This window comes from Anas platyrhynchos, chromosome 16, assembly GCF_047663525.1.
Source record: "Anas platyrhynchos isolate ZD024472 breed Pekin duck chromosome 16, IASCAAS_PekinDuck_T2T, whole genome shotgun sequence".
NCBI lineage: Eukaryota > Metazoa > Chordata > Aves > Anseriformes > Anatidae > Anas > Anas platyrhynchos.
The window spans coordinates 12777336-12794921 of NC_092602.1; the positions used below are offsets into that span (position 1 = coordinate 12777336).

Consider the following 17586-nt stretch of genomic DNA (forward strand, 5'->3'; position numbering starts at 1 on the left):
AGGTAACCAGAGAGAAAAACCATCAGTTCAGATCAGCTCTCACAAGACCACCAGACTGTGGCAGGCCTGGTCTGGGCACACAGCTCTGCTGAATGTCTCTCTGTGGTGCCTGGGATTGCTGGTCAGGAAGGAGGAGGCTCACCTTTCAAAAAAAGGGTGGATCTGCTGTCAAGCTGCAGAGACTTCGCTTGAGAACAGAGAGCCTCTAGCCAAATAAGCATTACTATGCCCTGAATTAGTGGCCAGTTTTTGGATCGTTGTTTTATTATTATTATTTTTGGTTCCAAGGAGCTTTCTGCCTCTCCCAGCACAAGCTAGCATTAACACCAACTCCTTTCACAAAGGTTTTTCACGTAATAGACAACGACAAATTGAAGTATTTCTTGGAGAGAAAGACAACCTTCAGAACCCAAACTCTGAGCAGACTGGGAAGGACACTGCACCAAGCACAGGCAGAACTACAGTGTTCAGTAACTTGCAGCAGATGACAGCAAAAGCAAGGCTGTACTTCAGAGAAGCAAGCAGAGAGACCACTAACATAAGCAGCGCATCCTCGGAGCTGTACTTACAGGAGGTGATGCCAGGTGGGAAGTAGAAGAGCTGCTGGAGGAACTACCGGAGCCTGAACTGGGATAAGAAGGCATTGGCACAGAAGCAGCTAAAAACAAGGAGAGGGAGAAAAAACATAACATAGATTAGTTGTCAACCTGAGATGAGTCAATAAAAGAAGGTCTTTTTCATTGTTTCACATCAGGTTTACTTCATGTATCAGATGCTGCCAAGCAAAGGAGAACAGCAGAAAAATTAGCATGCTGTTCAGCTGCAAGATTTTCATCCAGCCCCTCCTCCCCACGCTATTTCAGTTACAGCTCTTAGGGTGGATGCAGAATATCCAACCGAGATCGGGGGTCTACCCTACGGCTGACCTATCCAGGCACCAGGATGGTTTCTGCCCTGGAGAGCCTACAAAGCACCTTGGTAAATGAAGGGAAAGTTATGCAGAAAAACGGACTGAGTTACTCAGGCCAGTGACACAAGTTAGGAGCTAGACTGCTGCCACACCCTCACAGTTTCTTCTTTATCAGCCCTTGTGGCTCACAGCACCTACCCCACATGCTGGGAGCTCTACTATGTAAACCACATCTGCTCAAGCCAACACAGGCCCATTAACCTCTTCAATCAAGAGGCATTACTCCACACGAAAACATTATGAACTCGGTTAAGATCCAATCACTGCACATTTATCACGTCTCTGTGGGGAGGAGAAACGCACACTCTAACAGAGCAACCGCACTGGGTGAGAAGGGAGGGCAAACCAAAGGGTCCTGGCCCAGAGAGCATTCGGCATTTGCAGGCTGGGAGCTCCGGGCCTTCCTTTGCAGCAGCCCTTCGTAAAGCCCTCGCAGAGTTGTGCTCCTCAGTTCGCCTCATGACTCCCAGAACACACTCAGTATCCGAGACATCCTGCGGACACAAATCTCTTTGCTATGAAAAGGTAACTTCTCATTTTCACTTTGTGCTTGCTGCCCCCCCAAAAGGCATTCAGGCATCCCAGGCCATGTTCTATAAAACCCCACAGATGTAATCATTCCACAAGGAAACAGTCCATTGCTTCTCATTCCTCAGCTCATTCTTCCTCGGTGACACCTTCTGCAAGTTAAAGAGCTTCTGCTTATTTAATCTCTTCGTGCAGAAGTTGTTCCAGAGCGCTGGCTGTTCCTGCAGCCCTTCTCTTGGCGTTTCATTGTTCCGTATCAGAACCGTTCGCTTTATTTACTTCATTACCGAACTGTTTTTCCTGTAATCCTGAGAGAGGCACACAGCTCACGCTGCAAGGACAAGTCAGCATCGACCTTCAGGCAGAAGAGATGATCAAGGCATCACAAGAGCAAAGAACATTCAACTCCAACGACTCGTGCAAGTGAGGTTCAGTAAATTGCTCGGGAGAGCTCAGCTCAGAAGGGAGATGAGTCAAAGGTAACAGCGACTCCTCAGCGGGCTTTGAAACTTTGAGTGCTTCAAACTTGCCAGTGCCCCAGCACCAGACTGCGTGGTACAAAGATGCAAGAGAGTCCCAACATCCTTGCTAGGCTACTTAAAATCAGATTTCACTTTGCAACCACTTCGGTATTTGAATGACTTTAGACAGACATCAGAGGTGACGATGAAGTGAGAAGAACATTTTGCTTTGCTCCTCTTCCATTGTGCTGCCAGAAAATCAGCATCTTGTATCAATTTCTACCTTTACAGGACCTGTGTTAATGACTCCCTGCTTAATGCAAGGAGGAGTAATAACACCTCAAAGAACACTTCTGTTTGAAGTAAACCTACTCCTGTCATTAACTGCACTGGCTGCTACAGCACACTTACTCCACTCAACTGGCTAGAAAAATAAAAGTACATCTCTCTGCAATTAACAGTTGAAACAGTGTTTTAATGATAAAAGAATGGGAAAATATGCCTTTTAATAAAAGGCTTTAAAACGTTTAGCCTATCAAAGGAGTTAAAGGATGAGTAGCTGAGCGTGTCCCAGCACAAGCAGAGCGATCACCCGGCTGCTGAACTCCTCACTCTGCCAGGGACACAACCAGACCCAGCAACAGAAAGACCAAGCCAAAGCAGCACAGGCTGAAACCTGGAACGGTGTAACTGGGTGACAGCAGAGGTTAGGCTATCCTACAAAGGGGGCGATTCAGCAGAGCATGGGCCCTCCTGCAGAAGTCCCACGAGGACTGCTGGGGTAGCTGCAGTGCCACACGAGCATGCACACACGCGGTGCCTTCCTGGCTTGTGGCAGAACATCCGGGCAATGCTCACCCCACTGCAGCTTTAGAGCTTAGGTCTATAATGAAAAAAAATCTGTGCAAAGCTTTGTTAGAGGCTACTTTATTTTTACACCCTGCATCTATGCTGTACTGGGTTTGTCCCCAAAATGGGCCCTGCAGTTACAGCACACCGGGCCCAGCACAGGAATGAGCACCGTGGCACCCTACAGAAGGACGTTGTGGGAGGTCGGTCAAGGACTTGGCATGGAGAGCCACATCGCCCACAGCCAGCATCCTCTTCCAGCTCACTGGGCTTCCCACACAGCTGGTGCGTGCTCCCCACGCTCAGGGAACACACACAGAGGGCTGAGACCTCGCCTGCAAGACGGAGAGCCCCGTCCTGCCTCTAACACGCTGCTTCTGGTCCCAGAGAGACTCCTGCAGAGAAACCCCTACTGCCTTCCCTACACAACTCCCAGAAACCAGGGGGGACGTTTCCCCCATTATCTTGCCAGCTCCTACAGATCAACTGACCCTTGTGCAGACAGCCCTCCCCATTAAATAAAGGCTCTTTTAGGAAAAGGTAAGTGATTTTTGAACTATATCCACATGGACGTGCTGCAAAACTTGTGCCACGGTTCATTTTTCCTGGAATTAGTATTTTCATTAGAGTCATTTCAGGGCTCTCTCAAGGTCCCTTCCACACTATTTTGGTTTCGTGTTTATTATTGATTTAAACCTGGCTGCAATTGAGACTTTTCTATTTCTGTCTATTTGCTTTGGCCAGCTTTCCACTAATCTCCAAAGGAAGAGAAGCAGACAGGCTTCTCTGCTACCAGCTGAAACCCAGATTAAAATTCTATCTGCATGAAGCACAACCTTTAGATACAGCATCTTTAATCATGTTCTTCCTTAAAACCCAAACTCCCCAAATCCACTCTGTAATACTGTGAGGCCCAACACAAAAGCTCCCGATGCTAAAAATGAACTTTCAGCCCATGCAAGTAGAGCCCTGGCTCCCACAGGCCTGTCAGTGCATTTTTCCCTGCCAGGCACCCAGGAAGGGTTGGAAGCTCGATGCTCGCTTCCATCTCCTCCACACGCCCAGGCACTCCCAGTTCAAAATTAAAAAGGGTGCAAACACTTGGCTCATCGTGTTTTCAGCTCAAGTCTGAACGTGGGGAATATTAATGTGAATTGTAGGCCCCCACCCAAATCCAAAAATTGCTGGATTGTAATTGTAATGTAAATAAGTCAGTCTCTTCTCGTAATTGTCCTCTCCAACTTGTTCCAGCAACAAAACAGAGTGGATGTTGCATAACCAAAGTCAACTGGTTTCAAATGGGAGAGCTACGAGCTGCAGAGGGAAGCCAGTGCTCCAGCTGTGTGGATCTTGATCCTGGATCCTACACCTGCAAAAATCACTGCTGACAAATCATCCTACAAGGGGCTGGGCTGTCCTAAAAATAACCGAGCCTCAGGCTTTGTGGAAGCTTTATTTGGAATCTGAGTTTTACACGCATTGGAGAGATGCATTTTTGTTATTATCTGGGTGTAATCAAAACCAATCATCAAGAAGTTATTTGACTGCAGTCTCTGGCAAGGCAGTAGTTTGAGTGCAAAAACAAGGGACTTACCTGAAGAATAAATTTGTTTATAGAGTTAAAAGAAAAAAAAATGTCTTACCATTAAAATCTTTCATCTGCACAAGTCATGATGATTTTTGCTAGTTTCTACCTGGGTATTTTATGTGCACTAAGTTTATAAAGATGGAAAAAAAACAAGCCAGACATCTTCCAGACACCTGAACCATCCCAGCAGCATCACCTCGTGCACTGCTGAACCACAACTGCTCATGTTTAAACTCTCTTAAGTCAGAGCAAAGGAGGTACCAGCTTTGCATTCATTAAAGACAGGAGCAAAAGAACTCCAAAATACTCTGCACGGGTACCAATTACAACATGTTTACGGAGAGAAGACTTGCACAAGCATCTAATTATGCCTCCTCCTGTGTTATTACTGTAACGCACTGCCCCATCCCACGTGGCGATCAGAGTCCTGGCTAGAGACAGACGACATCCTGGCTAGACAGGGTATTTTAAAGACTTTATTAACAAAATTTTACACATCTATAGCACATTAGTCACATGTACAAAACCCATAATAAAATATAAATAAAGAAACAGAAACTAAAGTGCATGGTTTACTTAAAACCCAAGGCCTTGAACCCATTCTTCAGGCTAAAGCCTGTGGCAATCAGAGCTTTGTGGTCAGCACTGGCTATCAGAAGATTTTGGTCCTTCTTTCACTAAAGGAGTGAAAGAACAACCATCCCTCGAAATCTCAGGAGAGGATGAATTTGTCAGAGAAGTCATATTGGAAGATTTTTGACAGAAATGTTGATTTTGATGAAGCATCTTGAGAAATATGAAAATTTATTGAAATGAGGTAGCCTTGGCAACTTCAAAATTATCCACTGGGGAATACCATGGAACTCTTACATAGCATTATGAAATGCAAAATTTTCTTGCACTAGAAGAAATCTGTATGATTTCGGGAGGTGGTAGACTAACATGGATCCCAACAGAACAAATAGCTGAGAGCTCTTCATTTTTAATCGCTGAGTTTTGACCTGGTCTGGACCAAGCCTTGGCAGGGTTTGGAAGCTCGGGTGATGTCCTCAGCTCTGTGCACTGGTGGCAACTCTCCTGTTCGCCCCTCTGCCCGAGGGCAGATCTGCCTGCAGGGCCAGAGGCCACCGCGCTCAGTTCAGACTCCAGGAGTCCTCAGATAGAAAGTGAGCAGCTCACATTAAAACTGGTTTGGGACCTAAACACATGCAGTTATCTGCATCTGCAGCACAGGCGTCCCTGGGCCGTAAGCCCCTTCAGGCTGCACACTGGGTCCCTGAGCATAGCTGAAGTCTCGGTGCGTTCATCATGCAACCGTATTGTTCCAAACACAGATGCTTGTGCAGATTATGCAGACTCTACGGGAAACTTGCACGCTCCAATCTGCATGACCTACTTGTGCTTCCACTGAAGTCAGTGGTAGCACGATTATCAGTTCTCAGGGAGAATGAGAACACCAGAGCGGGCTGTTCCTCCTCCCAGTTCTCCACTGTGCAATCCAATCTGAGCATGACCATCAGGATTCAAATGCAGCCATCTCATCTTCTTCGATGCTTCCCACACTTGTGATGCTGTGCCACACGTTTATGTGAAGCAGCACAAGCTTCTGGACTTGTTTTAGTTCTGCACACAAAGCCAGGGGGCTAGCCCCTGAGCACCTCTGACTGTGTTTGGTCACCTAGACCTGTGCAAATATTAATCCCCCTCCCGTGTGAAGCAGTGCCGTGTACAGCTGAGTTTTTCTTGAGACCACCACAACCCAGATGTTTGCTGACACACGGGTTCTTCTCTTGTGTGTTCAGAAGTCATCAGAACCACTACTTCCACACGCAGCCTCTCATCCAGGCTCTTCCCTGCACTTCCCAGAGGCCTCCATCCAGTGATCCATCCAGCCAGCCAGCTGCTGGTGCCTCCGCAGCAGACTTCCAGAACGATCTCCTCCAGCAGCAGGCTTCTACCAGTGCACAACATCTTGGAGACTTCCAGCAACACAGAGGTATTGCTCCCCTCATCTTTTTAAAACCAGTAGTAGTCTCTCCTGCTTGGAGAGGACTCCAGGCTGGGAACACAGACCTGGAGGCAGGGGCCAGCAGGGCAGCAGAGAGGTCTGGAGTTGGGACAGTCCCTACCTGCCTGTACAGGGGCCCTCTTAACTGGGCCTTGACCACACACCAACTTTGGTGCAGATGGGGGCAAAGGCTGAGCCAGAAACCGTGGCTCGTAACAGTGCCTCTGGTTTCTGCACAGCAAGCGTGCAGAAGTCGGAAACTGAGGCCAAGCCAGCAGAATCCTTTCATGTTTGCAGGGGGTTTCCTGTTCCTCTGGCCAACGAAGCAATTGAGCAGCTGGAGGTAAGAGAGGAGCTGGTTGGCATGCAGGGCAGAGCCGTGGGAGCCCTTCCCTGCCCACAGGGGGATCAGACTCCGAAGGCCTTTTCTCACACCGCAGCGGTACAGCAGGTGCTGAGTGCTGAGCTGGCTTCGGAGCAGTCCTGAACAGGCGGAGTCCTTTCCTGCCTGCAGAGGAGTCCCGCTTCACAGGACTCACGCCACATCTTGCTGCTTTGCCAGCTCCCCTAAACCAGAACCATCTTTTCTTGCCCGCGGGACGGTCACCTACATACACAGTTAGAAATCTGTATCAGAAACAACTGAGAAGTCCTGCTCTTCCCTCCAGGGGCGTCCACTGTGCCACATGTCCAAGAGTGGCTCCGTGTTCAGAAAGCACCGGGCACGTTTCCTCTGAAACCTCCAGCCCTTGCGCTCGGCACCCCAAATCAGAGCCAAGGTTTCCAGCAGTGACTATCACTTATCACTTTAAGAGATTAAAGGCCCAAGAGGATCTTTCCAGAAGAAAATAGATGATCATATACAATTCCACTAAAATGAGTCCTTTGGCCAGCAGTATCATATCCCACGCACTGGCAGCAGTTCAGAATTGTTTTCCCACAAACAAAACTGAATCACAGTACGTGTGGTTGGAAATTTGCAAAGTTTTGATTCAAAAGAGGAAAGAATTCTCAATAGAAATCCGGCTTTGTTTTGGACAGTTCTCACAGAGCACCAGTAAGTAATCTTTCTGAAACAAGATTTTGCAAGACTTTGGAGGTAAACATGGCGGGTTTCAGTTACCAAATGTTCTTTCCATTTGGTACAACCACACCTGGCAAGCAGTGACAAGAATGTCAGCTTCTTTCTGCCTGTTCACTCTCCTGAATTGTCCTGCTGATGTGGGTGAAAACACACGATCTTGCTGCATAATCCTGTTTACCTACAAGCATCCCCACTGGCCAAGCACTTCATAGAGAACAGCTGAGCGCATTTCAAAGCTACATTTACCTCTCATTTAGGTTTCTAAATAGCCCCCAAATCCTCCCTTTGAAGATGTCGGCAACATTAAATACATTTTGATAGCAAAATCTGGACACGACACGGTAATGAACCCTGAATCCACACCCAAATAACCAAGAAAGCAAAGCAATCTTTTTGTTTCCTTTTGAACTGGCAGCACAGGAAGACGCGTCATGGTTCAAAAACTGTTGTAATAGAAATGCGACACTTACATTTCTTCATTGAGGCACTTGCATCCAAGAACGGGTGATGGAAAAACTCATCTGAAAAAAGATCAAGAACAATGAGTCAGTGAAAGGAAATGACTGTTAGGAGTTTACAAAGCAGTTAAGCATAACAAGTTACAGTATTTTTACAGTGATTTTTCCACACAGTCCAGTCACTTAACCATGGAATCTGACTGTTGATGCAGATAACACTGGTCAAGAATGCAGATGCAACCGGATGTAGGACTTGCTCAAAAACATAAATTAGATAGTGATCCCTGGATCCAAATAACTATAGGGGAAAACAAAAAAAAAAAACAGTAGCTCCTATGCTACAGGCATCTCTACAACATCAGTTGGGGGCGGAAAGGGAGATCAGATTGGCCAGCTACATGAATGAAAAAAAAAGGTAGGAAAAAAACTTTTGCCACAAGCATGGCCAAAAGACATGAAGATTTGAACCTTGGGATCAACCAGCAGTATAAATGGATTTTCCTTCCCCATAGGGTATTAAACAACTTGGTAAGGTTTTGCTGCAAGCTACAACTTTGGGTTGCCAGGAGCATAAACCAAATTACTTGCAAATATTCCCGTCTTCCAACAGCTGCTGCAGATGTTGGAAGGGGAATCAGTTACCAAGGGCCAGAAACTGACTGAGCTAGCTCCTGACGGAGCTGGCATGGTCAAGTCATAAGCTTGTATCAGCAAGAAGGGGAATTCTAAAATGAAAAGCATTAAAAGCCCTATTTCATGACTAATCAGAACAACAAGGTACCCTAATGGTAGGAACCAGGTGCTGCCACTAATCCCATAGAAGAGAAACACTTCTATGGAGTGATCTTCCATGATACACAGAGCCAAACCCATCCTGCACTTAAGGCAGAAATGCATTTTCTAAAAGGCCACAACAGAATTAAAAGCCCAAAACTCCCTTTTGCAGCAGCACAACTGCCACAGATTTGCTTATTAGAGGAGGATATTCTACTCGTCCAGGTCAAATGTTTCCATCCTGGCTTGCTGGTGACCCTCTACACGTTTCCCCATCCTCCTAACCACCTCTCCTGACTCTGCCACCTCCAATCCAGTGCAGTTCTACACCAAGTCCTAGCAGAGCCCTCCCCTCCTCTACCACAACCAGCAACCTGAAGTGACTCGGCCTTTCAGGAGCATTAGTCATGGCTCAGTGCTGGCTACTTGGCGAACTGCAAGAGAAGCTCAACTTGTTTTCCCAGCATGGATTTCCTATTGCAACACCCAATGTTTACAAACTGCTGAATTCTGTAAACAGCTCCTCTTCAGACAGTGAGCTTTCCAGAAAGTAGCAACTGGTTTTGACGTCTTTTTAAAAAAGCAAAACAAAACAAAACCACTTAATCCCTCTTTCCCAAGCTGCTCCTTGCCACAGCCACGTCAGGGTCCTGCAGTCAGAGCACACTGGTTTGGCACTCAGCACAGCAGAAGCAATGCCAGGTTCCTCTGGCAGGGAATGTTGGAATCTCACAGATAACATCTGCTGTGGATGGAGAACATCCCTATTTGTGAGGAGTTGCTCAGTTGCTGGACTTTCCTGCTGCCTCCTGAGCCCACTCCTCTAGAGGTAGCATCCCCTCAGCTACACTGATTCAGCTGGTTATGTAGTAACATCTGAGGGGGTGGAAATGACTACTTCTTCCACGTTTCCCCCTCCAAATTGCTTGTTAGCTGTGCTTACAAAGCAAAATTTAACAACCCTGCTTGTGATCATCAACATGAAACTTCAACTTGAAACCCTCCCTGTACTCCTCTAGATAATCCTGGAATTGCAAAGCCCATCAGTTCCTGGTAGAAGAGCAGCTGAGACACACAGCAAGCAAAAGGAGCTTCAACCTCACATAACGAATGCTTTTGGGTGAACCAAGCTGTGGGAGAGCTTTGTGGAGGACACCACACACGTCTCCAGACAGATGGAAGGGGCCTCAGGGACCAAGAAGGAATGGCACATCCAGCTCCTCAGTGATCCGCCCTGACCCAGCAGTGCACGTGGACCTTCATCTTCAGAGCACAGAAGGGTCAAGGGACAGCTAACAAAGGCACTGACCAGCAGCCAAACATTTTTTATAAATAGCATACGTGGACAGAGTAGCCTCTGGTTAGTTTGCCAGTAGCAGGAGACAGTACCAGTATACCAGGAGCCACCTAAGAGAAATGGTTTGGGGATCTGCTTCAGATGGGACCTTCAGCTTCAGGACACTCACAGTTTGTGCACTGCTGGCCACAGGCAGCAGCTGAAAATGATGATAGTTGGGCAAAGAGGTGCTCCCATTTAAACACTACTACTATTTTGGCAAGGAGGCATCACCTGGTAGCCTCCTGAGCTGACACTACGGAAAGGAATAAAGGATCATTCAGCAGGTGTATTTCAGAGTCTGAACCCCCAGGAACATAAAGGAGCTGAAGACCTAGCAGCAGAAGACAGTAGGGAAAGGAAAACAGTTGTCACAAGCAAGGATGAAGCTCATACTTTGAAAGAAGTAAGCAGAAGAAAGGAAGGAGAGGTGGATGAGAAAGATGACAGACAGCCATTGAGATCTGCCTTCTGTAAGGCACGAGGTCCATCTCAAATACGGGCTCCTCTAGGAATGCACCTGCAAACCCTTCCTGAGAAACAATTCTATCTCACAAGGACATGCCAATCTGCAGAGAAAAGGATCCCTTATGTGATTAACAGGCAGCAATCTCAATCCAGCAAGATGTGCTGTAACTGTTGTCTTGAGTGAAATTAAAGCAAATCATCTCAAATCTCCAAGTGTTAGACAATGACTCATGCAGTCTACTCCCAAGAGGTACAAAACCAGCTGATAGGGTGGCTAAAAAGGCTTACCAGACTCCATTTCTGACAGCAGGAAAACAGAAACCTCAAACGTATTTTTCTTTTGAAACGTACAGCAGCATGACAGAAGCAGCTGAGATGCACAACCCAGAGAGAAGGTCTGCAGGGACTGCTGAGACATACTTATATTCGGTCTGTTTGTAGCTTCAGCAACTCCCTTTTGAAAAGGCTTGTGTTCTCACTTCCACACTGCAGTTAGCAGTAGCCTTTCACATTCAGCCCTGGATAATTATGATCAGCCTTGGTTAATCCATGTACTTGCTGTACCCAGATGACAGCGTCCCCAGAAAGGCTTTCCCAATAACTCTAATCCAAAAGAATAACCAAGGCTGCAAAACAATTTATCTTCATCAACTAGCATGTGATGCCCTGCAGGAAACAATCCACCTGGGCTGATAAGCAACAAAAAATAGCAGAAAAATAACCCCCAGAAAACAAATAGCACACGCTTTTATCCAAGTCTGACTAAAAAGTAACATTCTGAAAGCACAAACAAGCACACTTTATTCTCAAGGAAAAATGCAATGGATGTGCAAAAAGCAGCTAATTGTTGGCTGCTGCTGTGATGCTGCCCAACGGATATTTAACACAGATCTGTGTGCTTTGAGGCCCCAGCAGCAAGAAAACCACTTAAACAGGCTTTGCCCAGCACCAAACCTAATTCAAACACAGATACTGGAGGAGCAAACTTACCCATTCCATCAGCAACACAAGCTAACAGAAGCAAAGCTACTCACTGCTGTTCTCCGCATTCAGAGACTAACACACCATCAGGACCAACTTCCTCGGTGAGAGACAATGTTCTTGTCCCAGTGTTCACCTGAGAAAGGTCTACACTATCTCTCCTCCAAATGGAGGGGGGAAGGGGAGAAAAGACTAGTGCTGCTTTTAGGTGAACTGGTCCTTTACAACGGGCTTTAGGAAAAGTTCCACCTCTGCCCACTTTTCTTTAGATGATGGCTTCAGTAGAGGTTCTTCAGAACCTTTTGACAGATTTGGAAGAGGCTGCTAAAACCAGAACTGCCTAGCACCTCATGATTGTTCTCAGCCTAGAAGGAATTAAGACGCTTAAAAAAAAAGGAAGTCTCCATGCCAGTCATGTCAGGAGACAGAGACAGGTCTACAGAGAGAGTCAGAGCGTATACATTAAATGGATACAGCTTGCAGCGTGGGGAAGAAACTATGACAGTGAGAACTGGGATGCACAAGAAGCACGTTTCCCCTGATAGCATACTTAACTACAGAAGTTCAGAGACTACAACAGCAGAAGGTGGGAGAGGGAATGCAAGTAAGAAGCCAGGTACTACCAGTCTGGATGCTTTTCCTAGCACTGGCCAAAAGCACGGAGGTTTGTGCAGTGCAATAGCTCAAAGGAAGGCACCGACAAGCAGCACAACTGGAACTGGAAGGAGGTCTCTTACCGAAGTCCATGCGGTCCTTATGATTGCGCTGCAGAAGGCCCAGCAGCAGCTGCCTCAGGTGGCTTGATGTCTCCCTGGGGATGCTAGGATTGAAAACAAAAGCATGTAAGAGACCCTCCATCTACTTAAGCTACTTCTGCGTGTTCACGAAGGCAAACTGCAAGTGCAAGCTCACTTTCTGCCTGCTGGGCTAGGAACATCATAGGAACTCACTGGGGAGAGGCTGGGCAGGAACATCTCTGCATCCATCTGGCTCTTACCCCCCATTGTCACTGCTAAGGCCACAGTGAATCGAGCTTTAGCGGCCTCTCCCACGAGCACCTCCAGATCCTTCCCTTCCACTGCGCTTCCAACCCTCTGGTTCTCAGCTCAGCCTGGTCTATATGCAGTATTTTGCACATGCTGAATAAAACATCTTCTGCTTGCTCTAACAGGAATAAGGAGGTCATTAAAATGAAGCAGTTACTGAGGGGAAGCTCCCAATTAGGATATTCGTGGTGAAATGTATCACCAGTTACTGCCATTTTATTAAGGCATTTCTTTTCAAATGCTGCTTATGTAAGACTGGCAAGTGACCTTTGTCTATTTGCTTCTTGATATACATCATTTATTAATCAAAGGCCAGTAAGATCTGAGCATCTGGCACTCAAGCAAGCTAAAATTAGTGCAGCTATTTCCTTACTTTCCAGTTTAGCTAGGAAAAAAAAATTCTTTTCAATGGCCGCTGCAGCACAGAAGAGCCAGTAAATCATTGCTCTCTCCAACCCCACAAGCAGACTGGGGAGAGGCCAGGTCAGCTCGTTATAACCCTGATATACTGCAAGAAGCAGGGAATAAATGAACGGATTAAGGAAGGGAAAGTAGAGTTCAGCTCTTGCATAAGTGGATTCAGTTCTGCTGACTTTCCTCTGTAACCAGCAGCACTGTTAGGGGCTGCAGCGGCAGCGTCCTGCCTGCAGCCAGAGCAGAGCTCTCCAAACTCAGCGTAGGTGGCTCCAACTCCTTGCAGCATTAACTCTGTTTATCGTGGCTGTGCCCAGCACGGCCCCACGATTTGCCAAGCTTTCCCCTCTCCCCACACGAGGGTCAGCCGAGGTGAAGGCATGTGTGCTCAGCACAGCAATGCCAACTGCGCGGAGCCCGAGCCGGCTCAGTAGCACAGCACGTGGCTCACTCGGGCAGTGCTCAGCACCCTGAAGCCAAGGCTGAAAGGGTGAAACAACTGCTCCTGCACCATTTCCACCATGTCACAGACAGGCTGAAAAAGAAGCTGGGTCAGAAGTGTGAGTGTGGGGGGGAAAAAGCTGACCCTACCGAAATCTCATTTGGTTTGGAGTGAAACCAGAGATGTTGGGCAAGGTGTGTATTTATAAATATTCTGTGAAGTCCTAGGCCGCGCTTGTGCAGGAATTTGAGCCCAGTGATTCCTAGAACAGAGGGTCACGCCAAGCATCCGTCATGCTTGTTTGTGCTGGAGAAGCTGCTTTCCATCCCTGACACTGTAACACTTGCGTGGGTCTTCCCAGGCTGACAGAGGGGGGCACCCGGGCTCTGGAAGGGATGCAGTTAAACCAAGACTCCGTTTGAGCCAAGAGAAGACAACATCTTGTCAAAAGAAGGCGTGCTTCAGAAGCACACCACGTAATGGAATAACCCAGGACACCACAGCTAACAGGCTCCTGAAAAATACATTAGTGCAGGAGTCCTGCAGTCCTCCAGTGTTAGCGTCATAATTTATTTATCCACGACACAAACTGCTCATCCAAGATGAGTGTGTTTCCCAGCAATGACCTGAGCTTTTGTATGATTTTAAAGCCAAGAAACAGGCAGGTCAAGTACTAGACCTCAGATGTCAGAACAGGCTGAGGACAGTGCAGATTAACAGCCTGTTTGTCTCCTCATACCTCTCACCTCTAAACCATCAAGCTTCGAAACCTACAGTATTATTTTCGAAGGCCATCTTTTTAAACATAAGCAGCCAAGCTGCCTCCTTCCTCCCGTGATCTACAACATATTTTGCCATGCAAATCAGGCAACGAATGTTAGTTATTTAGATCGGTGCTATTCAAATTGTGAGGCCTTTGGGCTTGGTCCTACCGACATGGGCTCCCCGCCTCCAAACGGCATTTCACCTGCCCGCAATAGCATCGGCTTGGGAGGCAGAGGCTGCTGCTGAGGGTTTAATCAGCTTCTCTTCCCCACCCCACTCCCGGGCCAAAACGCACTGCTTTCCGTGAGGATGCTGGGGAGGTGGGTGCCAGCATGCCTAGCCCCAAGGAGAATGAAACCAAGCCCTGGCACTGCTGCCGTCTGGGAATGAGATCTCTCGAGTGGTTTCGTGTTTCATCCTGCGCTGGCAGGGCTGAGGGAGGCAGTTTGGTCGTGTTTACTCAGGAAATAGCACAGATTGCGGCTCACATTGAAGAGACAAATGGACAAACTTTGGGAAGCATTAACGAAAGGCCACTTTGGATCCAACTTCTATGGTGGAAAAAAATGAGCTTGGATTTAAACTTCGGTGATATTTGGGAGTTGAAAAGCAGAGATGAGTGAAAATTGTGAATGCAGTGGGTGCAGCGAGCTTCTAATGAAGAAAAAGGACTAATCCCTACACGAACAGACATGCTCGCCTCTTATAGCTGAGTTTCATTCCTCCCCTTGGCTGTCTCCTACTGCATACATGAGCCAAGGCAGCAGCAGGGCAGCACGATCAGCACAAGGGAACTTATTAACTGTAGGGATTTATTTCTCTCTTTGTAAGAGGCACTGCCTCAAAGGTGAGCAGCCATGTTTTAGGCTGTGTAGGGGAAACAGAAGGGCTGCTTTCTGTTCACACAGACTGGCTGCAAGGAGTGGTTTTGTTCCAAAGTGTTTTGTTTGGGTGTTTTACTCCATCACAACCTCTGGTTCAAGCCAGAAGAGTAGGAAGGTACACCAAATTTAATTCTGATTGAAGGTTGCCCCCTTCACCCCAAAAATTAAAAAACGAAGTATTTTAAAGGGAAATTATATGCATAGCACAAGCCATTGATAAGAGGTCTGGCTGCTTTGTAGTTCTTCCTGCCCTCTCTTAAAGCTGTCTGAACTAACAAGGAAAAATCCAAATCAACTCAATGAACTTCCTACATATGTGGTTGCATTAGCAGCTCTGCCAACTGGAAGCTAACTTTCTGGTTAAAAATGCCTTCCAGAATTTGGATGTGTAATCTGGAACTTCAGCATTTTCTCTATACAAGGCTGAGGTTTCAAAAGCAAGCATGAGGTTTGGCTTTAAGAGCTCACAGTTCAAAAGTAAAGATCACAGCAACAAAACCAAGATATATTGACAAGTCACAGCACCACATAGCAGCCAGTTACTGCACTAGGTAACATATACCCCTGGGATAAGGGCAGTTATCTTCCCTCCGTGTCCCATGGAGACTGCAGCAGTGTCCATTTCCACAGCGGCTATAGTATCTCCCTCCTAGTAGCAGGATGGACACAAGCAGTTGCTATCCTGACACATGAAAACATGGGGATGTGATCTCCAGTCAGGTGTGACAGATTGCAGGAGAAGCTGAAGTTTGGCTGCTTGCATGAATCAAGAATTGCCATGATTTCTTCTTAATAGTGGTACCCAGCTGTAGAGAAGCCATACGTGGGAAAGGGCCACCACCTGGCTCCTGAAATCACGAACCACCCTGAATTATTATTATTATTATTTTTTTTCAGTAGTAGTGTCTAGAGAAAGCAGGAACACCATCTCTGGAAATCTGCTGCTCTCTGACTTTCTCTGAGCCACATCACTGCTGGTTTAAGGAACAGGGCAAGGCAGGGAGCCAAATATTTTATAGGCACTTCCCCATGTGACAAGCCAGAAGCACATGGGGATAGGTGTAAAGACAGTAAACAAGTACATATAAACATGAACACTGGAAGAATGCTTACTTCGGCATCAGCATCTTGTTTTTCTCATAGAAGAGACGAAGATCCTGTGGGCTGCTGGCCTGTAGGGGAAAAATAAAAATATTGCATGAAGCAGTTGGCAATAAAGGAAGGGGATTAGCATTTCTGTTTCACAGTTACTCTGAAGAGCAGAGAGGCACTTTTAAATCACTGAACCAACAGAGACAATGACAACCTGCAGCTTGCTTTAGTCTAAAAAGCCAGCACTGTGGCAGAGTGAAAATACCTTATTTCAGCCTCCTGCCTTTTTGTCCCTGACCTGGTTCTGCCCTGCACTCCTGTTCTGAGCCCTGAGCTTTGTTTCAGTGGGCTCTGATGCTCAGGACTGAGCTGGCCTAATAGCCTCACCCAAGAGGTGAAATAATTGCAGACGTGAGGAGTCCCAAATGATGAATGACAGCTCCTGCTGAGAACAGGGATTACTGCTGCAGGGTATTTACAAGAGGGCAGGGAGCCTGTTGATGGGCAAGGAATCTATGAAGAAATCAGGAACACGGGGAATCAGCAACTGAATTAGTTTTCTCCTTTCTCTCTAGGAAGCCAGAAGGTCTCAAGCCACAGCTCCTATTTCTGTAGTAACATACATAGCTGGGGGGGATGTTGACAAGATTTTAAATTTTGAGAAATGGGATTAAAAACAAAAAAGGGCTCGTCACAACTAGAGCTGTACAGCTGAAGTTAAAAATAAGTACAGAAGCACAGACAAGTCTCCTAACATAATTTCTCTATTTGTTTTTATACAATCAACAAATGCATGCCAGTCAATTAACCCTAGTGTATTAGCTTTTCTGCTCAGGCAATATCTCTTTATTAAAGAGAGAGCAGGCTGGGTAGCATGACACAGACAAGGTAAATATAAACAGGGAAGGAAGATCAGAAAGGTTTGTGTGCAACCAATTACTGGTGCAGCAGAATGCTTAGGAAAGTGTGAACCAGGAGGCAACAGGCAGCTCTCCTGGTGTTGCAGACAGAAAACCCTCAAGCCTTCCACCTACTTCCATGTCTAAATTAGAAGCATTTAAGGTCGATTAAGATGCTCAAAGTGGCAAATCAGACAAGCCAATCTGCAGATGGCCATCACAATACCACCACCACAGCACGGCTGGAAGAACAGCCACATAAGATGCTGTTTCAACATCACCTACTCCCTCTGACTAAAGATGAACATGAAGTTAAGAACAGCTGAGAAAGCTCAGTACTGAACTCAGAGAAACCAAGAGGTAGCTGCTGGTATCAGTAAGACTGGTGTACTACTGGTCAGGACAGCACTTCTCACATAGTGTTAGCAACCCAAGCCTTGCAGCTTTGTTATCAGTAAGACCATAATGGGCTCTGCTGTTTACACACACCCTCCCACCCACCCAGAGCCTTGCACAAACAGAGCTACTGGATTCCTAAC

At 46.8% G+C, this 17586-nt stretch overlaps 1 protein-coding gene across 3 annotated transcripts in view; it reads right to left on the reverse strand.

Moving 5' to 3' along the window:
- Positions 1-17586, reverse strand: part of ULK1 (unc-51 like autophagy activating kinase 1) — a 79390-nt gene that overhangs the window by 28934 nt on the left and 32870 nt on the right. For all 3 annotated transcript variants that reach the window (XM_038187281.2, XM_038187282.2, XM_038187279.2), the window contains exons 9-12: positions 16170-16228; positions 12243-12325; positions 7959-8009; positions 570-658 (exon numbers count right to left, since the gene is read on the reverse strand). In XM_038187281.2, coding sequence (XP_038043209.2) covers positions 570-658; positions 7959-8009; positions 12243-12325; positions 16170-16228 — 282 coding nt within the window. The remainder of the gene's footprint in view (positions 1-569; positions 659-7958; positions 8010-12242; positions 12326-16169; positions 16229-17586) is intronic.